Source organism: Bison bison, unplaced genomic scaffold, assembly GCF_000754665.1.
Source record: "Bison bison bison isolate TAMUID 2011002044 unplaced genomic scaffold, Bison_UMD1.0 scf7180017864035, whole genome shotgun sequence".
Lineage (NCBI taxonomy): Eukaryota > Metazoa > Chordata > Mammalia > Artiodactyla > Bovidae > Bison > Bison bison.
In genome coordinates, this window is record NW_011494607.1 from 19,014,374 (window position 1) to 19,039,847 (window position 25,474).

The 25,474-nt window shown below is 36.9% G+C and overlaps 1 protein-coding gene across 3 annotated transcripts in view; it reads right to left on the reverse strand.

The window, feature by feature from the left end:
• The window catches only part of PNISR (PNN-interacting serine/arginine-rich protein), a 28,681-nt gene extending 8,834 nt beyond the window's left edge, over positions 1-19,847 (reverse strand). Inside the window, exons 1-8 of one of the 3 annotated variants that reach the window (XM_010834738.1) lie at positions 19,281-19,461; positions 13,057-13,153; positions 10,052-10,132; positions 7,774-7,892; positions 5,934-6,122; positions 4,355-4,578; positions 2,709-2,880; positions 1,432-1,622 (exon numbers count right to left, since the gene is read on the reverse strand). In XM_010834738.1, the coding sequence (XP_010833040.1) occupies positions 1,432-1,622; positions 2,709-2,880; positions 4,355-4,578; positions 5,934-6,122; positions 7,774-7,861 (864 nt within the window). In that variant the 5' untranslated portion in view covers positions 7,862-7,892; positions 10,052-10,132; positions 13,057-13,153; positions 19,281-19,461. Of the gene's footprint in view, positions 1-1,431; positions 1,623-2,708; positions 2,881-4,354; positions 5,701-5,933; positions 6,123-7,773; positions 7,893-10,051; positions 10,133-13,056; positions 13,154-19,280 lie in introns of all 3 variants that reach the window. The other 2 variants (XM_010834739.1, XM_010834737.1) reach the window with 2 other exon arrangements.
• Positions 19,848-25,474: the final 5,627 nt, after the last annotated feature.

Here is a 25,474-nt window from a genome sequence, read left to right on the forward strand (position 1 = left end):
TTAAAAAAAAAAAAAAAAAAGTAGCTTATGGCACTCATGGAATTGAAGCAAAGCCAGTACCTGCTTGAAGTGAAGTGAAAGTCGGTCAGTCGTGTCCGACTCTTTGCGACCCCAAGGACTATAACAGTCCATGGAATTCTCTAGGCCAGAACACTGGAGTGGGTAGTCTTTCCCTTCTCTAGGCGATCTTCCCAACCCAGGGATCAAACCCAGGTCTCCCACATTGCAGGTGGATTTTTTACCAGCTGAGCCAACAGTTAATTGGCTGTCCTTGAAACTTACTTCTGAAGGAAAAAAATGGCCTTGGGAGGAAAAATTATTTCCTGAATTGCACACTGGCCACTGCTGTGGCTGTCATACTAGCTAGAAGCATATTGCTGCTAAAGTCAAAAAAATTCTCAAGCCATTCATGCCATCTAACTGATAGAGATTTAAAGAGTTAAAAGCTTATGTTACTTTCAGTACCTAAAACTTTCAGTATCAAAAACTACGTTATTATATCCTCGAGTGTAAGTATAGCTGTTTTATAGGCCATCACTGGGGAGTTCACTGTACTACAATAAAGGAACAGAGATTTGTTTGTCAAGATAAAACCCGTTATCTAGCATCTGAGTAATTTCTCTCTGAAATGAAACATTTTATGTATTTGCTGCCCTCTTTTCTCCTTACTACCCTCAGTAACACATATATAAAAATAAAGTCCAATATACTTAACTGAAAGTTAATCTCAAGGATACTACTCCAGTACTTTTTCAAAGACTAAATTAGTACCTATTTATTTTGATAAACTTTTTAAAATTGAAATATATTTGATTTACAATGTTTCAGGTATACAGAAAGTGCTTTAGTAGACTTTTTCAGATTCTTTTCCATTATAGGTTATTGATACTGAACACAGTTTCTGTGCTACACAATAGGTCTTTGTTTTTTAATTTTATATATAGTAGTGTACATCTGTTAATCCCAAATTCCCAATTTATCCCTCCCTCTATCTTTTCCCTTTGGTAAACATAAGTTTGTTTTCTATGTCTGTGAGTCTATTCTGTTTTATAAGTAAGTTCATTTGTATCTTTTTAAATTCTCCATACGTATTCTTTTATTTCATATATCATTTCCACATACAAATGATATATGGTATTTGTAAATGGTAAACTGGTGCAGCCACTGTGGAAACCATCTACAATACCCAAGATGTGGAAGCAACCTAAAGGTCCATTGACAGACGAATGGATAAAGATGTGGTATGTGTGTGTATATACATATATACATACAAAGGAATATTACTCAGCTATAAAAAGGAATGAAATAATGCCATTTACAGTAACATGGATGGACCTAGAGATTATCATACCAAATGAATTAAGTCAGATAGTCAGTTAACTTTTTCACATAGATGTCACAAGGAGTTTCAGATCAAGAATGTCTACTTACAAATTTACTTCTCTGAGGTAAACGAGGGCCATCTCCTCCTTCAGCATCATCTGTGGCCTTCTTTTCTTTTTTGGACAATTGTGAACGTTGTTGCTCCATTCTTTCTTTCTCCAACTTCTTCTGCTTTTCACGTTCCATTTTTTCAAGACCTTCTCGAATCCAAGCTGGAAGAGTCCTGCGTTTTACTGCATCTGTTTCACATGGGACAAAATATTCGTGTCAGTTAAGTAAAAATCATAAATGCATGAGTTCTTTATTCTTAAATTTCTATAATCCTTGTAGGTTAAAAAAAAACATGTTGGTGCCCTTTAAGTGCTTGTGGAAAATACTATCATTCTTTAGCAAGGCAGTGGTAATAAAAACAATTCACTAAACGTTATGCTTTTCTTTAAAATCATCACTTTTAATAGCAAAAGTAAATATGGCTTTAACACTTATAATGTGCCAGGGCACTGAGAGAGTCCATCATCTCATGTACTACAAAAGCCCTACAAGAGCACTTCATCTTTTTTAAGTGATGCAACTGATGCTCAAAGAGATTAAGTGTTGTGTTCCAGTTTATAAAGACAGTAAGTAGTGATGTGGGCTAATTCAGAGCCAACTGTTACACTATGCGGTTTCCTAAAATATTGAAAGAATTACAAAACCATAAGCCTTCACTTTAAGAATTCATTTGAGTATTATTCCTTAAGTTAAAAAAGTTAGAATCTTTCTATTAATAAAATGTCTACTTTGTGATTAAAAAAACAAAGACTTAAATGTCCATTAAGTGCTGGATTTGGATTTCCAGATAAAAAGGAACATATATATGTAACTTCCTGATGGCATAAAATAGTTCTATTATGTTATTTAAAAATTAATTTTGCCAAAATACTATGGAAAGTGAATGAAATAAATCAAAGAAATCAATCTGACAGCAGTATATCCAATGGACTGAGAGTGGAAAGAGTCCATAAAGAGAGAATGAATAGGTTTTAAAAGGGGGAACTGATCATATATTGGCAAAATGTATCTATCAACATCAAAGAAATATCAACATGTTATACTTATGATAAATTTAAATTTTATAACAAAAGATTTAAAGAAAATTATTGAAAACTAAGTATTTTAGTTAGTATCCTTTTTATAATTTTAAGATTTATGACTATAAAATGATAGGACTTTAAAGTATCAATTCCTAACATATAAGAGTATTAGAACAATTTAAGAAAACAAGCATCCTTTTTACATCATCAAGAAATCATGCCAATTGTGGTTCCCTAAACTTAAATAGCTACCAATTTGTGGCGGCTCCTGCTTCACAGGAAGTGCAATAGGTGAACGCTGCCGATCCCTGAATGAGGATGGTCTTTCTCTTCGATTCTGGGGAGGCGCCGGAGGTCCTGGAGGTCCTGGTTGCCAATAAGGAGGATGAAATCCACCTTGCGGTGGACCAAAAGCAGCCCCATGCTGAAAGAGTATTGCAGTTTATTTTTCTTCACATTAATACAATATACTCTCTGGGACACACGTGTGTTATGAACTGGGACAGTAGAAATCCATGTGTGCAGCAAATCCAAGATTTCCATGGTTCTAATATCCACCGATATTTCTGTAGCCCTAAGAACCTAGGCTTACTTTTCTTAAGAAAGATAAAGATTTTCTGCCTATGTAAATCAAAGAGCCATATAAAATCCAGCTTTTAATATACTACATTCAAGAAGTATAGAAAAGGATATAAATTAATATGAGCTTTTTCATTCTGAATCCATTTATCAACTACTACTTCCACTACCAAGAAATCAAATAAATGTCAATTTTTCTGTAACTAGAAAATTACAGGAAAAAAAATTTATATCAACTACAACTTCCTAATTATGAACTTGTTATTTCCATAATTTTGCAAGAAATAACTATTTTAATCAAAGATAAAAGCTACTGAATCATTCTATTAATTTTTTGGTTGTTGCAATTTTGCCATTTTCAGAGGCTTTTCTAAGCCAGATGCCAACAGAGCTTTTTATCTTGTTAGCATGGGGATCTATGAGCAAATGTTGTGTGAGGAGAAGCTCCCCATGACTACATTTTTTCAAAACAAACAAAAGCTGTCATATCTGTATATCAAATATTCTTATACAAAAGGTATCTAAGTATGTACGAATAAAGGAGTACTGTCTCAAAAGTTAATATTGTTCACGTTTATGCCCATTATCCATATAATTCGTGAAACAACATATGGGTTTTTTTTCCAAAATTTTAAATGATAGCTTAAAGATAACAAATGGCAATCAATTATTTCACAATAACACCTAGCACTATAATTTAGGGTAGACTCTGGCAAAGTGATTAGAGAAAATAAAACCCCACATGACACTATTCCCCATAGAGTTCTATGTCCCTAGGAATGAATCAGATGCTACAAAGGAAGTATGTACAATTCCATTAACATGTCATGTTAGAATGGGAAAAAAAAATGACAACACTAGAAAAAGTCTTACTCTACACAGCAGAAGAAATTGCATTTAGGAAGATGATCTATGTTCTTCATGTATTTTATTCATGTCTTAACCATAATCTACTTTTGATAAATAATATATTCAACTACTGTGCATTTTCTAAACTTTATTTAATATTTAAAGGTACCATCTTGAAATTATAAATTAGAAAACAAAACATCATATAGCTATTGCACTTACACATTTCTCATTTTATCCAATTTTTTCCCTAACAGTCCTTTATACCATTTTCCTAAGCAAATCAAAAACCAGAAAACAAAAACCTAATGATTTTAATACTCAAAAACTCGTAACTTTTTTGACACATACGTGCTTATCTGTACAAGACTGAAAAGTGAAACGCATATCTTAGATACTCTTGATGAGACACTTCCAAAGAATGGATTACGTGCACATCTACAATATTAAAGCAACAAAATATCTTTCACCTGATAGTCAAACTGGTTCACTGGCCCCACTGCAAAATTATCGGGTGGTCCACCAAAGTTGTGATTGTTCTGGTTAAATATATGCCTGTTGTCAGGGGCAAATTCCCCACTGTCCTGACTGTTGCTGTCTTCGGAAGGAGGAACAATGTCCATTGGGCCTGGTGTTGGTGGCATCCATGGCTGATCTGGAGGGGGGTGTGGGGGCTGCTGATGCATTCCCCATTCTATTTAGGATTCAGGCATAAAAACATTCAACAGGGGGTTATAACAAAATCAACACAAATTTTTAAGATCTCAAGAAAGCTAGATTTTTCAGTAAACAGATTAAAAAATCTATGACTTCTTGGTCAAATTCCTTTTGTATATCTTAAAAATAAGCAATGAATCTAATAAATAATTCAAACGCGCTAACTACTACTCTAATTTATATTCTAAACAAATGGAAACCAAATACCCCAAATTACTCTTAATGAACATAACAAAATCCAAAGCAAATTTTTGTTCAATTTTTCTATTTGTGTTCAGTAACAATACCATAAAAATAATACCTTCAGATTTTTATATAATTTCTTTCTTCCATGAACACATTTATCCTCACAACATCCCTGTGAGGTAGGGAGAAATCAGGTACTATTTTTGCCAATTTCAGGAGGGGAAACTGAGGCACATAGAGGTTTTAAATCACTTGCCTGGGACACAAAGCCAGCACAGTAAAGTTGGGGAATGAGGATGCCAAGATCAATCATCAATAAACTTAGGAACCAAAACATTTTCAAATGTGAGAAAATTTGGCACACACTCAAGAAAACTAGAAATGAACTCTCTCTCAATATTAAAGATTAGAATATTCATTATTATTTTTAAAGTGATATCAGAGGATTACTTCTTGAGTTTTCCATTCTCACACTGAGAAACAGTAAGTATTAGTAAGAAAATGGAGCTATGACTTCACTGTTAGCATACTCAAATGTAAGATTTGTCTATAAATAATTTGAAGTGACTGTTAAAAATAACACAAGTCAGAAGTGAACTAGCATCAAGGAACCTAAATCACACTATAAAGTAAAAAAAGCAAACAAACAAAAAAAATATACAGATAAAAACTTATGGAAGATCTTTACTATCTGAAAAAAAGGGAAGAGAAAAATGAGCAGATGGTAGGGGCAGAGTATATTTGACAGACTAATCTGTCACAAAATGACACAATTTTTCTTTAATTAGAGACTAGACATGTTTTGCTCTGCCAGTGCTGCTGCTGAAAGGCCAGAGGTTGCAACAGAGAGACATAGAATGCTCTCTTCCCTAGATGCCAAGTGAGGTTTCCAGTGTTCCCAGCCCCTGTCAGCCTAGGAATGAAGAACCAAGAAAAGAATCAAACTGAGTGCCACAATGCTAGGAGAATGAGTACAGAATAATTTTAACCATAAAATTTCAAGGTCAAATCTAACTGAAACTGCCTAGTCTTCAAGAAGCATTAATTTCAAGAAATCATAAAACTAAGCAAATTAAACAGTTTAATTTTAATCCTCATTTTATTTTAAAATTGAGTCCTAAAATTTGGAAAACATAAACAACAAACCTGGTTGCCACATTCTGTTAAAGTTTGAATCCCCTTGGAAATTCCCATGATTATTTGGACCAGACTCCATTGTAGACATATCCTGTCCATTTGGCATCATTCCTGGTGGTTGTTCTACCATGCTTTGCTGTCCTGAAGCTTCTCTTTGGGCAATCCAAGCTTGAGCCAATGCAGCCCAGTCAATCTGGCCTAACAAAATTTAACATAGCAGAATTTAACATTCAGAATGTAGGAGCTAAAAGAATGTGCTTCTATGTAAAACAAGCATTTCAGTTAATCCTTACTAGAGATTTTAAATATTATAGAATGTTATAGTGGAAAAAATGCTTAAAAATAATGCATATGCAGGTTACAAAATAAATGACTTAAGACATTCAGAAAAGGACTTTACAAAATAGCCAATTTCTAGTATTACTCATAAGAAAATGTATTCCCTGTACTTTAGGTTCATTGAATTTTTAAAAACTCTTACTCTTTTTAAAAAATCACTATAAGAACAAATGATTAAACTCACTCTTTCTCAGACAGGTCCCATTCAGGTCTACACTGGATCCTATACACCTCAGGTGAGTATAGCTAGCTATTTCTGTTCCTTCTCAGTCACATTTGTTTAGCATCTTTAACTCCTTTCTCTAGTCAAAATATATCTCAACAACTTCTTATTTTTATTCAAAATTCATTGTTTCCTCTATCTCTATCAAAAATCTATAGCTTTTACTCATGTGATTCAAGTGACTGGAACTGTACATACATGCGGTACTACCCATGTCCATTTCCTGGTTTTCGTGTTATAACATAAACATGTAAAATGTAACCACTCAAGGAAACAAGATAAAGATTACATGAGATTCCCTGTAATCCCTTTGCAACTTCCTATAAATTTATAATTATTTCATAATAAAAGGTTTAAAAATCATAAAAAAAAACTATAGCTAACATTTTAAGATCTAACAGTATTAATAAAGTAAACAATGTAGACTAAGACACAGGTTTTTACATCTCAGTTTAGCTGAGATTAAATATTCTCATACATTTTGACGAAGGTGAAGTTAAACTTGGTAATGTATATCTAAAACTTTAAATGCACAACTGTGAGCTATCAAACCTATTTCTTAGCTTTTTTTCCTAAGAAAATAATTGGACAAGTAATAATGGTATGTGTACAAAATTAGGGGAATGTCTTCAAAAAGTCAAGTCAGACAATCAATCATCTAAAAGTGGATTTATTACAGTACAGTCTATAACAGAATGATATGTAGCTATTAAAAAAAAAGAAATAGGAAAGCATTAACTCAGTAAACACAGGGCAGTAGAAGGGGTCATACCAATTAAGCAAAATTGGCTATTAATTAACCACTGTTAGAACTCAGTAGTAGCAGCAGTAGAACTCAGTAATAAATGGGGGATCCCTATACCCTTTTATGCATCTATGTAAGCTTGAGATACTCCATATTAAAGAGAGGTTTTAAAATTATATAGTATACCATCAGTTGATTATGATCTACATAGAATCTTAAGACTCAGAATTAACAGCAGAAATATGATTAACTTAAGCAACACATTTAAGAAACACTTTCTTCAGAAAACAAGAACTAAATCAGTTTTAGAAATATAAAATCTATACAAAACTTTCTACCCTTTGAAGCAATATTCCAAAGGGAAATCCACTCCTTGCTATATATCCTAGGTAAGATGATTCAAGAGAAAAAATTAAAATTCAACCATAAAATGATCCAATAAACCAATCTCAATTCTACCTCCCTTAATCCTTGTGCCTATCTTCCACCCATTTCTATATACTTCCAAACTCCACTCCCCAAAATTCAATTTGTTTCCTTACTTGGATCCTGCTGGTGCTGGAATGACTGCATCCATTGTTGTTGGTTCAAAGGCCACTGCTGCCAAGGTTGTCCTCCTTGATCCCACATCCTGACTTTTAAAATATACCTGTTTTTCTGTCTTCAAAAAAATAGTTTAAAAAAGAGAAAATGAGTGTTAATGTTAAAAAAGCTCACACACCAGAAATTATTATATGATTTTACATTTATGTCATCAGAGCTCTAAAATTCTGCTCAAAAGGTTGCCAGAAGCAACTGGAATTTTTTGGTTAGCAAGCAAGAATGGAAAATTTCATGTTAATGCTGGTGTCAAGAGTTTGGAGGAAAGCATAGCTCTAATCAACTTCTCAAAGGGGGAAAAATCTAATTTTCCAATTTTTTCTAATTCTAATTTAATGTAAAATCTCATATAAACCTGTGGAATGTAATTATTTTGAAGATTATAAGAAAAAAAGTTTTCTATTTAGCCTCCCATAATCCAAGACTTACTGAAGAGGGTAATCAAATAGCTCTAGTTAATGAAAGAAAATCATGGGCGCAGAAGGTAGAATAGATTTAGAAAACTGTCATATTGTCAAACCTAATAAAAACAGCTGATTCACACAACCTTAGAAGAAAAGTTCATGGGAAATCAAAAATTCAAAGGTTACCAAAATATCACCCCTACAAATTATTAAATGTCTTATGAGACACAATATTATGTCCCTATAATTACTATTTTCACCAAAAATGTTTACCTGAATCCAACTGAGCTTTTGGCTCTCACTTGCAGTGCGAAAGTAAAAGTCATTCAGTTGTGTCTGACTCTTTGTGACCCCATGGCCTATGCAGTCCATGGCATTCTCCAGGCCAGAATACTGGAGTGGGTAGCCTTTCCCTTCTCCACGGGATCTTTCCAACCCAGGAATTGAACCCAGGTCTCCCACACTGCAGGCGGATTCTTTACCAGATGAGCCACAAGGGAAGCCCAAAATATTGGGAGTGGGTAGCCTTTCCCTCCTCCAGGGGATCTTCCCAACCCTGGAATGTGGAAGACCTGGGTTCAATTCCTGGGTTGGGAAGATCCCCTGAAGAAGGAAAAGGCTACCCACTCCAGTATCCTGGCCTAGAGATTCCATGGACTGTACAGTCCATTGGGGTTGCAAAGAGTTGGACACGACTGAGCGACTTTCACTTTCCAGTGTGAAGGAATTACAATGGGACAAAGGTATTGGCCAAACAGTATCAAAAGAAACAATCAGACAAATCTACAAGGTGAGAGAGATAGCCCACAAGACAGGGTTTCTTTTTTTTTTTTTTGCCACATCACGCAGCTTGCGGGATCTCTGTTCCCTGACCAGGGACTGAACCGATGTAGCCTAGAATCCTAACCACTAGGTCACCTGGAAGCCCCTAAGACCAGGTTTCTTAATATATAATTAAGATGGAAAAGTAGGGGGAAAAGACAAATAACTATTTAATAACTATTAAATCTAGGTGATGGGTATGGGGACAGTTTAGTCAACTATAAACTAGCTTGAAAACTTTCACAGTAAAAAGTTTTAAACACCTACAAGTCATTTTTATACTTTCTCCAACTCAGATATACAACCCTGTTCAAGAATCAATGACACGCATAGTTGGCAGATGTTTCTTCATTTTTGTACCCCAGGGCCTTAGCATATAGCAGGCATTAAATAAATGTTTACTAAATGCATCCTTTCAGACCCTTTCCTCTATTCTAAGAACAAAACTATTTCTTAGTATTGCAGGATCACAAAAAGTATGAAAGCCAAATATTATGGAAGCAATAGACACCAATAGACACCAACACCAATACAACAATGGGCTATTACAATCCAGGCTTTTAGAACTTGCAACTAGTCTTTGCTGCATTCTCAGAATGTTAAATACTTCTATCAGTGGCAGATCCTGACCTCTCAGTTGAACACTGAATTAGGGAAGATGCATTCCTTTGTTATACCTTATTTACTTATGAGTCAAGTGCACTTACTTGTCTTCTAATTGTATTACATGTTCTATTATAATGGTGTTATTAGAATAAGGCAAAACAGGCACTAAATAGTACTGCACTTGAGGCCAATAACTGGACCGGGTATCAATTCCAAATTTCTTTTTCTGATCTTTCTTCCAATTTCCTCTTTTCCAACTATACCTTTAAAGTTCTTTAAAAGTTAATGACTCATTAGCACTCTTGAAAACTTTACATAACTTTAGCTAAAAGGAAACAAATAAATAGAGGAACAGCCAGAAGAAACACCAACTGCTATTTGGACTAACCTCAGAGGTTCACCTTCTGTTTAAAATTTAGGATGATTCAGAACTACAACTTGGAAGCATAGCAGCAAGATTACTTATGTCCTGGAAAAAAAAAAAAAAAAGTGAATGTTTGCACTTAAATAATAAAGAGCTATTAGAATTAATAAAAATCAATTCTAGAGATGCAACACAAAAGTGTGATCATCTCCAAATTAATCTGAAACTTTTTCTTCCATTAATTTTATGAGAAAAGATTTACCATTGTAAATTTAAAGGAAACCAGTACATCAAAAATGAGAAAGCAAAGCTTTTAAAACATTTTTCTTTCAAAATTTCTTTATTTACTTGAACAACTCACTAACAATATAAAACATGTCAAGCAATTTAGGAACTGTCATTCGTTGTTGTTCAGTCACTAAGTGGTGTCTGGCTCTTTTCCATCCCATGGGCTGCAGTAGGCTAGGCTTCCCTGTGCTTCACTATTTTCCACACTTTGCTCAAACTCACATACATTGAGTCAATGATGCTGTCCAATTATCTCATTCTCTGTCGCCCCCTTCTCCTCTTTGCCCTCAATCTTTCCCAGCATCAGAGTCTTTTCCAACCAGTCGGCTCTTTCCATCAGGTGGCCAAAGGATTGGAGCTTCAGCCTCAGCATCAGTCCTTCCAATGACTATTCAGGGTTGATTTCCTTTAGGATTGACTGGTTTGATCTCCTTGCTGTCCAAGGGACTCTTAAGAGTCTTCTCCAGTGCCACAACTCGAAAGCATCAATTCTTCTTCTTTATGGCCCAACTCTCACATCCATACATGACTACTGGAAAAACCACAGCTTTGACTATATGGCCTTTTGTCCGCAAAGTGCTTTTTAACACACTAAGTTTGCCATAGCTTTCCTTCCAAGGAGCAAGCATCTTTCAATTGCTTGGCTACAGTCATTGTCTGCAGTGATTCTGGAGCCCAAGAAAGCAAAATCTGTCACTGTTTCAAATTTTTTCCCATCTATTTTCCATGAAGTGATGGGACTGGAGGCCATGCTCTTCGTTTTCTGAATGTTGAGTTTTAAGCCAGCTTTTTCTCTCTACTATTTCACTTTCATCAAGAGGCTCTTTAGTTCCTCTCCACTTTCTGCCATAAGGTGGCTTCATCTGCATATCTGAGGTTGTTGATATTTCTCCTGGCAATCCTGATTCCAGCTTGTGCTTCACCCAGCCCAGCATTTCACATGATGCATTTTGCATACAAGTTAAATAAGCAGGATGCCAAGATACAGCCTTGACGTACTCCTTTCCCAATTTGGAACGAGTCTGTTGTTCCTTGTCCAGTTCTAACTGTTGCTTCTTGACTTGCCTCCAGGTTTCTCAGGAGACAGGTCAGGTGGTCTGATATTCCTATCTCTTGAAGAATTTTCCAGTTTGTTGTGATCCACACAGTAGAAGGCTTTAGTGTAGTCAATGAAGCAGAAGTAGGTATTTTTCTGGAATTCTCTTGCTTTTTCTACAATCCAATGGATGTTGGCAATTTGATCTCTGTTTCCTCTGCCTCTTCTAAATTCAGCTTGTACATCTGGAAGTTCTGTTCACATATTGCTGAAGCCTAGCTTGAAGGATTACGAGCAGTACCTTGCTAGCATGTGAAACGAGTGCAGCTGTATGGCAGTTTGAACATTTTGGCATTGTCATCCTTTGGGATTGTAATGAAAGCTGCAACTGTCATATATGCCAAGAAAAAAAAGGAACATTTTAAAAGATCTCATCTATCTGATATGAACTTAATGATACAAATAAGGTAATAAATTCAGTCTTCCATGGAATTCTAAGTTTAAAAATTACATCAGCAAGGTGAGAACAATTTGTCCTTCAAATAGTTTCATCTTCTTCCCATTATATTAATACCTTTTTAAAGCTGATAGACCTTCCAAAGGTTCCAGACATCTTCTTGCTGTCCTAAAGCCTATTACCCTGCAGTCACTAAACAACAAATGAATAAATAAGTCTACAGCTTCTTCTTTCCCTGTGTTTACTTTTATTGTTTACCCTCTTAATGATAAGAAAATTGTTGACTTAACATACATGAGAACCAAAAGGCTGGTGTTTAAGCACAGCTTGCTATGTTTTACAAAGCTCTAACAGCACATCAGAGTTAATGCATAGATTTTTCTGTGGTAGGTTGTAAACTCATACATTGCAGGGACTATAATAAGCTCTATATATAGTGCCTGCTGCGGAGAAGGCATTGGCACCCCACTTCAGTACTGTTGCCTGGAAAATCCCATGGATGGAGGAGCCTGGTGGGCTGCAGTCCATGGGGTCGCTAAGAGTCGGACACGACTGAGCGACTTCACTTTCACTTTTCACTTTCATGCATTGGAGAAGGAAATGGCAACCCACTCCAGTGTTCTTGCCTGGAGAATCCCAGGGACGGAGGAGCCTGGTGGGCTACCGTCAATGGGGTCGCACAGAGTCAGACACGACTGAAGCAACTTAGTAGCAGCAGCAGCAGTGTCTGCTGGGGTTGCAAATAGATGTGCAAATAATAAAATCACTTTAACATATCAGTGATGCATGTTGACTATCATCATTGCCAATACACACATTTACTTTTCTGGAAACCACTCTAAAAAGTTTCTTTTACTTACACATGTTTAACGGTTGTCACGGCCAATTTTTTCAATTCCGCTTTTTAAGTTTTCTGATTATCACTTGTCACCTAGACTTCAGAACACAAGCTGATGATGCCTATCTACACCACTCACAAGCTGTGTGAATATGGGGAAATTAACTATTCTCTAATCCTTGGTTTTCTCAACTCTAAAATGGTAGACATAATAAATGTCTACCTCATAGGGTTATTGTGAAGATTAAGTGGGAAATATATAAAAACTGGGCACAAAAAGCTTCAATTAGTAGTAGTTAATATCACCACCAAGACTTTCTCACAATGTTTCTGACAGCACTCAAGTTTACAACTGGGGACAGGGAGGGGTGATCAAGCCAATCCATTTCTCCTCAATTCCATTTTCTTACCTTAAAGCAATCTTAAGAGTTATCCAGATTTCATTTTATCTTTGGGGGGGGGGGTACTTTTTGCTCCCATTTCTCACAATATCATAAGCTGAAGCTTCTATTAAAACAAAACAAAGCAAAATTTTTCAAGTTTTCCTATAAACAGATTTTATGTGCATATTTTCAAAAGTGATTTGTATTACCTGTACCATTTCTGTTTGTTAAAATCAATCATTTCTATTTTTACTATACTTTCCAAAGCTTTGTTCCCTCCCAAGTTTTTGTAAAAGCTATTATTCAAATACAGTGTTTGATACACTTAGGCTGAGAAAAATATGGAAACAATGTGAAATTGTGACAAAAGCAGTATAAAAACATCTACTTCTGCTTCACTGACTACACTAAAGCCTTTGATTGTATGGATCACAACAAACTGTGGAAAAATTCTTAAAGAGATGGGAATACCAGACCACCTTACCTGCCTCCTGAGAATTCTGTATACAGATCAAGAAACAAGTTAGAATTGGACAAGGAACAACGGACTGGTTCCAGTTTGGGAAAGGAGTACATCAAGGCTGTATCTTGTCACCCTGTTTATTTAACTTATGTGCAGAGTACATCATGCGAAATCCCATGTCAATAAACTCAGATATGTAGATGATACCACCATTATGGCAGAAAGTGAAGAGGAACTAAAGAGCCTCCTGATGAAATTGAAATAGTAGAGAGAAAAAGCTGGCTTAAAACTCAACATTCAAAAAACGAAGATCATGGCCTCTGGTCCCATCACTTCATGGAAAATACATGAGGAAAAAATGGAAACAGTGAGAGACCTTATTTTCTTTTGTTCCAAAATCACTGGAGATGGTGAGTGTAGCCACGAAATTCAAAGACACTTGCTCCTTGGAAGGAAAGCTATGACAAAGCTAGACAGCGTATTAAAAAGCAGAGACATTACTTTGCCAGCAAAGGTCCGTATAGCCAAAGCTATGGTTTTTCCAGTAGTCATGCACGGACATGAGAGTTAGACTATATATAACGAAAGCTGAGTGCTGAAGAATTGATGCTTCTGAACTGTGGTGTTTTTGGAGAAGACTCTTGAGGGTCCCTTGGACTGCAAGGAGATCAAACCAGTCAATCCTAAAGGAAATCAATCCTGAATAGTCATTGGAATGACTGATGCTAAAGCTCCAATACTTTGGCCACCTGATGTGAAGAACTGACTCATTAGAAAAGACCTTGATGCTGGGAAAGATCGAAGGCAGGAGAAGGGGATGACAGAAGATGAGACAGTTGGAAAGTATCACCAACTCAATGGACATGAGTTTGAGCAAGCTCCAAGAGATGGTGAAGGACAGGAAAGCCTAGCATGCTGCAGTCCATGGGGTCACAAAGAGTCGGACATGACTGAGTGACTGAACAACAACAATAATAAAATGCTTCAGTTAAACCTGCAGTTGAGAAACTTTACTTGGCTACAGAAAATGAATGTTGAACAAGCATGCTGGTAGAACACCAAAGTTTCAGTCTTTTTGGAAGGCAAGTTAACAGTAGAGTATTTTATCACAATTTTAAATGCTCATCCCTTTGAGCCAGCAATCCCACTTCAGGGACTTAGAACCATGGATGAGTACACTCACCATCTAACTCAAAAACCTGTAGCGTGTCTGTAACAGTGAACATCTGCTTTCAGTAACACTCAAAAGGCAATAGGTGAGTTAAGAGTGAACCATACAGTGGACTGCTATTTAGCCATTAAAATGAATAAGGCAGATTTTTATATGCTGACATACATTGATGTACAAATTGTATTATGAATTGTATAGGGGAAAAAATTATGATACAGGATCAATAATGATGCCACTCAAAGTTTTTTTGTTTTTTTTTTTTTAAGGATGCAATTTAGTATAGAAAATTCCTAAATTACCAAAAAGTTCTTAAAACTGGTAAGCTCTGGAGAAGGAAAAGAGATATCAGTTAATTTTTTAATTTTCTTTCTGTATTCTTTGAATTATTTAATTATGAGGATGCATCTTAAAAAACAAAGCTACTAAGATTTTTTAAGATACAAAGAACCAAGAAGCTGAGCATCAAAATTTTTATGTGTTTTGCCTTGACTCAAGAATCTTGAGGGCATAGGAAATATCTTATAATTATTCTGAATTCTCCAAAGTGCTTTGCCCATATTTACTGGTAAAATATTTTACTCAGTCACTGATATTTATTATCAAGTAAATATATTAATATTCATTGATGAGGATGACATTCTAGTACTACGTCTCTGACTTTGTAACATCAAAAATCAATTTCAATCTATTCATTCTTCACTTAGCTTTAATTTTAAAGATCCATAAGCTCAATTTCTCAAGTTTAGAGAAATGTGATCATTGATGAGCTGGGCTGCAAGACTTTCCCTTCACAGGATTAAATTAACTGCTATTTCCTTGGAAACAACTGGGATTTGGAAAGACCAGAAAGATCAACAACCATGGTTTGCATCAGATCATGCACATTATCACACACAGCTACAAAAATCTAGTTTATGGATATGCCCAGTGTTATGGACTGAATTGTGTTCTGCTAGAAGATATATTATTCCTTGGAAGGAAAGTTATGACCAACCTAGATGGCATATTCAAAAGCAGAGACAGTACTTTGCCAACAAAGGTCCGTCTAGTCAAGCCTATGGTTTTTCCAGTAGTCATGTATGGATATGAGAGTTGGACTAAAAGAAAGCTGAGCACCGAAGAATTGATGCTTTGGAACTGTGGTATTGGAGAAGACTCTTGAGAGTCCCTTGGACTGCAAGGAGATCCAACCAGTCCATCCTAAAGGAGATCAGTCCTGGGTGTTCATTGGAAGGACTGATGCTGAAGCTGAAACTCCAATACTTTGGCCACCTCATGCGAAGAGTTGACGCATTGGAAAGGACCCTGATGCTGGGAGGGATTGGGGGCAGGAGGAGAAGGGGACGACAGAGGATGAGATGGCTGGATGGCATCACTGACTCGATGGACATGAATCTGGGTAAACTCCAGGAGTTGGTGATAGACAGGGAGGCCTGGCATGCTGCAATTCATGGGGTCGCAAAGAGTCAGACACAACTGAGCGACTGAACTGAACTGAGAAGATACGTTTAAGTCCTACCCCCACTTCCATTCACTGTGAACATGGCCTTATTTGGAAATAGGGTCTTGGCAAACATATTAAAATGATGTCATACTGGATTAAAGTGGGTCCTAAGCCAGTATGACTGGCGTCTTAAGAAAAAAGAGAGACAGACATTGGGAAAATGTCATGTGATCACAGCAGCAGAGACTGGAGTAAATTGTCTACAGCCAAGGAAAGCCAAAGACTGCTGGGAACCAAAGGACTTGGAAGAGGCAAGAAAACATCCTCCCCTAGAGCAGAGAGAAAGAGAAGAAAGAAAAGGAGGAGACTGGTAGGGAGGACTCTTGAACACACATGCATGACCCTGTCAAAACCTTTAATTTCAGTCAAACACTTGTAGGCTGGAGAACTGTAAAAACAAATTTCTGTTGCTTTAAAGTCAGTCTGCGGCAATTTGGTACAGTATCTCTATGAAACTAACACAACCAGAAATGTCCATAAATTATCTTATTTATTTCTTAGATGACTCTATATTAGAACAATCATTGCTATGAGGTTCTTAAAATTACTCGTTTAAATGACAATCATTAATATTTGCAAAAATCATCTTATAGACTGTATTACAGATGAATGAGAATGAAAATGTAGTGTTTGTTTTAAAGCCCTTAATGCACCAATTGGAAAATCAAAGAAATATAGAAATATACCCATCCTTTGGTGCATATAATGAAGTTCCTCATATCAAACACAAACCACAAAATGCAACAACCTTCTTATCCCCTGCCATTTCAGTCTTACACTCATGGTAACTGACCTCAAAGTCAAAAAGAATATATTTAGATCAAGTCAGATTATTTAGAAATGGCACTAACAAAGTTAACCTTGTAATCATTTGAAATGTCGTAAACTTTTTTTAATACTTAAATACTGGAGAATTGAATCCCTTGATTATAGACAACAAAAACAAGTGATAATTGAAAAATAAATTTGGAAGAAAAAAATTGTAGAAAATCTAAAGGAAACAACCCCCAGTAGCAACAAAAACACTTACCTTTGTTCTACTACTATTCTCCAATTAAGGAAAGTAATCAGGGATTGGTAAAGCAATAGCTGATTCTTAGAACTGGGGCAAGAAATATACAAAATGAGCCTGGAGCATCTTGCAGTGCCAGGAAGTAAGATGATTGCTCAAAAAGGGGTGGGGAAGATGGGAGGATGTCAAAGGTGCAGAGTAGACAACTCAAAGAGCTACCCATGTCCAAAGGTGGAATAATTTGGGGAATAAAATAAAGTAGTACTGGATTACAACACAAATATGACATAAAAATTTATGAATCCTGACATAAATAAATGATTAAAATAAATTGGAGGGGAAGAGACAAATCTTCGATGCAGAGGCATTCCAAATAAATTATGTAGATCATAAAGGAGGGAGAACTTAACCCTCTTCTCCTTAAGTATGGACTGTGCAAAGGGACTCCCAAAGAATACAGTATGGAAAGGAGAAAGTGGACAGGGGAGAGTATACTCCAGAGCAATTTGACAAACACTACCTCAAGCAGGTGATCAAGGTCAATATCAACATGGTAAGTCATGTTCATAGTATGTAGCCTAGATGCAATGTGATGAAAAAGGCACTGAACCTCTGTGATCTTCCTCCTCAAAAAACCCTAATACCAGTCTTATCATGAGAAAAACAACAAATTCCAATAGCAGGTCACCCTACAAAATATCTGGCCAGTACCCCTAGAAATTGTCAAGATCACTGTGTTACTTTGCTAGGGCTGCCATAACAAAGTACCAAAGACTGGATAATTCAAACAACAGAAATTTATTTTCTCATTGTTCTGGAGGCTAAGTTTTTCTTTTTCCAAAAGAGCAGTACACAGAGGGAAGTTTCATTATAACATGTAGGGCCCATGTTAATGACCTCATTTTACTTCTTTAAAGATCCTATCTCCAAATATAGTCATATTTTGAGGCACTGAAGTTAGGACATCACTGTATGAATTTTCAGCCTGTAAAAGCCAGAGAAAACAAAGCAGGCCTAAAAAACTGTCACAACCAAAGAAAACTAAGGACATATAACCATTAAAGTTATATGATATTCTAAATAGAATCCTGGGCTGGAAAAAGGATATTAGGTTTAAACTTAGGCAATGTGAATAAACTAGGGACTTTATGTAATCATGTACCAATATTGGTCCATTCAATGTAACAAACGTACCACACTAAAGTTAACAGGAGAAACTGTGTGTGCGGGGTTGGGGAGAGGGAGTAGTTTATACGGTAACTGTACTACCTGCTCAATTTTTCTGTAAATCAAAAACTGTTCTAAAGTCTCAAGAACACCTTAAAAGAACAGATTTACTTTACCCACAGCCCACAACACCTTGCAAATCAGTTTTTGTTGCCTTTGCCTTGCTGCACCCCAAACAGAAACTCCAAGTTTATTTTGCTGTTCTATAAATTAACCACCAACAATCATAATCTGTAGAGGACCCCGCGAGGTTCAGACGACAATAGTATCCTCTACAGGATAATGAAACTGAAATGCTGGATGCTACCTTTCTTTCCCGAAGTTTAACACATACTCTCTATGACTTTAAAAATACAAGGATAATACAAACTATAAGGAACCTGCTGCTGCTGCTAAGTCGCTTCAGTCGTGTCCGACTCTGTGCCCTAACTGTTCTTAAAAGAACACAGTTGCCCTTGGCTGCGCCTGCGTAGTCTCAGCTACGAGACACAGAAGGTCCAGGGCCTAGCCCCCGCCTCCTCCGCTCTGCACCCCCTCCCCATAAGAGGGTTCCCATTGCGCACGCGCAGTGCTTAACGGCCGGTCGGGAGCCCAACAATCACTCCCTTCTCATCGGAGAGGGAACTCTCGTAGTTAGAAGGGGAGCTCGTGAGCACTCTCTTTCAACTTAAGAACATTTCCTTTTCACCGGGAGCATCGCCGTGATTCATCAAGTCAGGCGGACGCCACCGCTTTAAGGGAGAAGAGGTTCCAGCGGTCGCGCCAAGCAGCGTACGCAGGCTACGTGTTTAAGTTATGCTACCTTCGCCACAGAAACCAAGAAAGCTGTAATGGCCTGGCAAGTCCCCACGCCTAATCGTTCAGCACCACTTACCCACTCTGTTTCCGGAACACCGCTGTCGCCACCGTTCCTATAATACCTCTCCAACCCTTTCGATGCTTCTACTTCTCCACGAACAAGACAAGATGGCGCCCGATTAGTCTCACCCGGAAGTGAATAATAATAACATCCGTTAGTCACCTGAAGCCATACTGTCCCCCATCCAGGTCTTTGGGCACATGACTGTACCAGGTTAACAAGTTGCGACGCCATTTTTGTTATGGGCAAAACCACCTCGACTTTGTAAAGAACACAATGCAAATATCTGGACGTTCTTGTACTTTACCGTTTGAAGTATCCAGCGCCATGCCTGACCCATTTTTATCTTCACAGTGAACAGAAAACCAAGACTTTAAGTATTCTGTACAGAGTGCGCTCAAAATTTTTACTTTAGCAGCGTGATCCTATTTCAAGGGGATGTGTGTTGGATTCCATAAAGGTTGAGTTCGCGGCACTACTTTTCAGACTACGGAGGGGCCCCAGGGTCAAACGAACCAACTGGCGGGTTGTTCGGCGCACCCTGAGCCGTATTTTAGGGCCACCAGAGTCTAGCCCGAACTTCCACAATACTCCCAGCTTGGGTCTCACCGAGCGCCTCCAAGGGCTCCGCCTCCAGGGAGACCGGACGTTGGTGAAATGACTGGTCTGGATGGAGAGATAGCGGAGACCTTAGCTGACCCCGCAGCTTTGTTAACCTCGAAAACATCGCGCCCCCTTCCGGGGGACACTTGCTTAGCTCTTCCTCACTCGGCTAGTCCCGATGTTTCATTCCTTCTCCGCGACCTTTAGGGAAAAGCGGCAGCGAAGTCCAGTTTCCGTCCCGCTGCTCCTTTATTTCAACCACAAGATGGCCTCCCGAAAGGACTTATGCAATGCGATTCTTCAAATGGAATACTTTGATTCCATGATGTTTTTAATAGGAATTACGTTCAGGTATCAAAAGTACCCATTTCTAGACTAGGAACTACAATGAAAACAAAAATGTTCTGAAGATACAGTATTTCTCAACTAAATGTTGGAAAGTGTCTTTCTAGAGAGTAACATTAAACTTTGTATGACTGAACAGAGTGCACCAAGTATCTAAATTGTTTCATTGGGAATTGTGCAAAAGAAATAGCAACTAACAGTAAAATAAATGTTAAGAATATACCTAGAAGGATAAAAAAAAAATGATAAAGATCAGACAGGTGAATAGATATCGTTTGCATGAAATTCAGCCTTCTTGTGAAAATACTTGACACCCAGATGTTCCTGAATCAGTGTTAGAACAAAGTCCTCAATAAGTAAAGATCTGCTTGGTCCTCAAATCAAACCCAGCCACAAAATACAACTTCATCCTGGGAGAAACATTCACTAAGTACACCTACCAACACCATGAAGTGAGTACATAATATTACTGGAGGCAAAAGGAAAATGTGGTTCCTTTGATCCTTGCCCTAATTTCACACACACAAAAAGACTACACAACAGTTTAGTGTGATTATGTTGTTTTGGTTGTGTCCTGTGGGATCTTAGTTCCCTCACCAGGGCTTGAACTCCAGCCCTGGGCCGGGAAAGCACAGAATCCTAATCACTGGACTGCCCTGAAGCTTCCCTGGTGTGATTTTTTAAGAGAATTTTAAAAAATATTTTATTTAAAAAAATATTTTGTTCTAAAAAATATTATTTTTGGCTGTGCTGGATCTTCCTTGTGGTGAACAGCTATTGCAGTGGCTTCTCTTCTTGAGAGGAGCACAGGCTTTAGGTCGTGGGCTTCAGGAGTTGCCGCACTGAAGGTTCACTAATAGCAGTGCACAGACTTTGTTGTTCCACAGGCATGTGGAATCTTCTTGGACCAAGGATCCAACCCATGTCCCCTGTGCTGGCAGGCAAATTCTTATCCACTGTACCACAGTGAGGTCCCCTTAGTGTGATTTTTAAAACCACTTTATGAAATAAAAACTAGAAGCATATTTACCACATATTATCAGTGGTTGTCTCTGATTTTGCTCTCTGATCATTTTCCAAGTTTTTTGCCTAGGCCCTGATTTTCAGGTTTATTTCTCTGAGAAACATTCTAATCAGAGAAACATCCTATCTTCCGTGTGAAACCTGATTGCCCTAGAGAAACTTTCTTAAGTTCCTACTTTCTGTAATTATATTTGTTTGCTTGTTTTCCGTAACGCTAAAACAATTTTCTGGTAGGTTTTTGTTGTTTCCTTTGAATTCTGTTCTCCAATTGGCCAACATACTGCTTAGCATATAGAAAGTTCTCCATTTGTCCAATGAGAGAATTATTAAATACCTCACGTTTGTGCCTTCTGCCAGTTTAATGAGGTACCCTATGCAAACAGTTTGCCAGACCAGGAAATGAGTTTTACATTTCCCTCACCAGTTTCATCGAGGATTTCCCTGTCATTTTATGATCTGAAGAAGACATCAGGCATATTGAAAATATGGGACATCAGCTTACAGGTTATTTGGTATACATAGGAAACTAATATTGGAGACTACAAACATGGGATTTTTATGCAATGGTAAAACATTTAATGTAACTATCACACACAATAACCTGGGAGGCAGAAAATATACTTACTGAAATTTGAGCAGGGTGAACTGAACAGAAGAAGTTGAAAAATAAGTGTATGTTGGGTACTACTGGATGCATTTGGCAAGCTATTATTAAAAACGAGTGGAGCTCAGAAAGCAATGCTTAATTTCTAAAGCTGAAATGAGGGAACAGAGGCAACCAGAATTTGAGCCTTATGATTTTCAACTCCAAGCAGGAGATAAACTTTAGTAAGCCTGTTAAATGACAAAGGATCATTAAAACTCAGCCTTGCAGCAAAGATCATACCTGAGGGTGTAAACATCATAGTTATTTTAGAAATTTTCAATGGGTTAATTAGGGTAATCTAATTTTTTTTTCTCACTTGGGAAAAAAAATACCTAAGGATGAAAATGTGGTTAAGAGGATGGCTCTCCCATCAAAGCTTATAGACAGAAGCTCCCTGCCATAATGTCAGGAGAGATGTATGGAGGTAGGAAATCAAAGAAATACACCCAACCCAAGAACTACTTGTCTCAAAAAAAAAAAAAAAAAGTGGTATTGGCATATAAATCTGACCAGGAACAAAGAGGTTTACTAAGCTTTTAAGAGTTGTAGTGAAAAAAGAAACCAAAAACCTTAGCTAACAGAACTTGTGACTATTCCAAACTTTAAAACTTCAGCTCCCAATTATCTAGGAAAAGACTGGAAAAAAAGCCGTGCAACTTCCAAGGATGTCATACTCCTCAACAGCCATTCAAATGTAGCCAAACGGTGACGTCTGAGTCACAGAGAACAATGGAGAAGGGAATTCTTAAGAGAATAGAGGAAAGGGCTGATAATGAACATTTCCCATACCCAGGGTAATGACAATGTCTCCATTCTTCTTCCCCTTTCTGAACGAGGATGTTTATTGTGGTACTAGTTCCACTGGTTTCACCACTGTACAGTAAGTGTGTGGAAAACAGAATATACTCGTTTCCTGGGTCTCCAGCCTGACCAGTGGGAGCAGCGTTCAGACCTGACATAGCACTTCCAAAGAGCCTGGTTTTGGAAAGGTAGATGGTACTCTGGGGCTTATCTCTTGAAAAGACAGTCACTGTGCTCCACATGCAGAAAGAGCTGAGTATTTGGTGACCAGAGGGCAGATTCTGAGAGACTTTTAGTGCACTCACAATCCCATTCTCCTTTTCTTCAGAGCCCTGGAGACTTAACTCTTCTCTTCCCATTCTTCCTTGCGATCAGACAGGGCTATGTGACTACTCCTTTCTGGTCACTGGGGTGTGCGAAACACATCTAAAGTGAAGAATTTAATTGCTGGTGCAAGAGCTTTGGTGTTCTCTTCCCCTGCCACAGTGAAGAGGCCTGGTGTTCAAATGACAGAGCCAGAACGCAGTGAGTGAGGATGATAGTCACCAGTTGGCAAACAGTTGCTTCTGCAGATTGTCCAGACTCTCAGACTCTCAGTGGACTTTGGATGAGGAAGAAATAAACTATTTTCCCCCCCTCAGTGCACCTGGATTTATTAAGTTAGAAATAAACTTTTATTGTGATGTCATTGTTACTACAGCATAACCCAGCCTATTCTAATACATATGGGGATGCAGAAGTTTTAGATATTTCTGCTTGAGTACAACTTTAAAAATGTATGAAAATGGCTTCAGGGAATTCCCTGGTGGTGCCATGGTGAGGACTCCACACTTTCACTGCTGAGGATGTGGGTTCAATCCCTGGGGACTAAGATCCACAAGCCGTGTGGCATAGCCAATGTTTAATTAATTAAACATCTCATATAAAAAATGGTTTTAAAATGGCTTCATGGGGTCCACGAACCTCAGAAATTACATTCAAAAATCTGGGGCATATATTTTTCTAATAAAATATAAACGTCAAATTTCCCTTCCTACCCTCTCTATTGCCATCAGCAGGAGTGAAGAAATGGCCCCAGAATTAAAACCTTCCACTTCCTCCAACACTCATTGCTTTTCTTTGGGACTATCAGAACTAATATCATCCATCTTTTATCCCTAGAACATCCTTCGTCCCATGGAACTCAATTCCCATATGGCTCTGTGGGTAATGCTGCTTGATTGTTCTCTGTATCATTTAACATTTGAAATTCTTTTCCTTAATTTTCACTCCTTAGAATGTCTATTTCCTCACTTTTTGAAGAGACTTCTATCTCCTGTGGTCAGTACTGTATCCCCAATGCCTACCACACAGCAGATATTCAATACTTATGAAGGATGGTCTATAACATTCAATATAATCTCAAAGAGCTTCGTGTCCTAAAAACAGTTAAATGAAAAAAGGTAGACAAAATATTTCCTAATGAATTATTCTGCCTAAATAACTCAAACAGTTTGAGAAACACTTGAAAGGATGCAGACTTACACTTGTTACATACTGCAGTCAAAATGAAAGAGGCCCCTGAGATATTTTATTTTGAAATAATAAACTTCTGAAATATGAAGGATATTTTAAATATAGCTAAGTAAGCTGATACAGTGTTGATACACAAAATATTCTGTCAATAATATGCATTGAAAAGACTCCAGAACCAGTCTTTAAACATAAATATGAATTTAATATTTATTTTGCATGTTTATATAGTAACATCAAAATAATGTTCCATAAGTTACATAGCTACTTTCCAAAAACACTGCGGAAAAAGATAAAATAGTAGGAATGATATATAATCATTATTACTCAAAATTTAAAATATAGTTATCTATCTCTTAAATAGATTTGAATTGATGCATTTCTACATGAAACAGAGTATTTTAAATATCTAAAAATAGTCTTTCTTAATGCAATAGATAATAAAGAATCACATTTATTGTACACATCTGGCTTAGCCTTATTTCTTCAGGTAACATGCAGACAAATTATGAGGATGAATTTAATAAAAGTAGGCAAGATACTATTTTATACCTCAAAAATAAGATGAAGTTGATACATTTCACAGCTTAATCCTCAGGAAATTTTATTCAGATGCCATATAAAATCATTGACTAAAGTCACACATGCGAACTAAGAGCTCTTAAATATATCATAGTAAAATAGCTTTGTTGGCATATTTACAGTAAGAAAACAGGTATCACCTACTCCTTGAACTGACGCCACTCTCCATGGCCATTCAAAACGGTGGCCTTTACATCAGTTTTAAAAACATTACATGACAAAATCTTAAATATAAACATACTTTGGTTATGTCAAAAATATTCACATAATTTATATATAGTCAAAAATTTATCATTTTAAATATGGAATAACAATGGAAAACCGAGGTTATATATACACTGTAAGCCAGTTTCTAAATAAAGCTAAACTCTCATCTCTTAAATTCATCTGGCCAAACACTATGTTAGTTGTTTTGAGGATCTGTAAACATTCTCACTGATTTGTACTATTTCCTGAGGTCATCTGGAAGCTACTGTTACTAAATTAGCTTCACAATTTAATACCCCTGCAAATGTGCTTTGAAAATATTCAAAATAAAAGCAAAAATTTAAATGTAGATCCATGTGTAACTTAACATACTTTCTCTATTACAAAAGCTATTTTTAGTCAATTCTTAGATCTCAAAATTAAATTTATTCCATTACTAGCAGATCTGGAGAAATAAAGCATTCATAAACTTCAGGCCATTAAAAAAAAA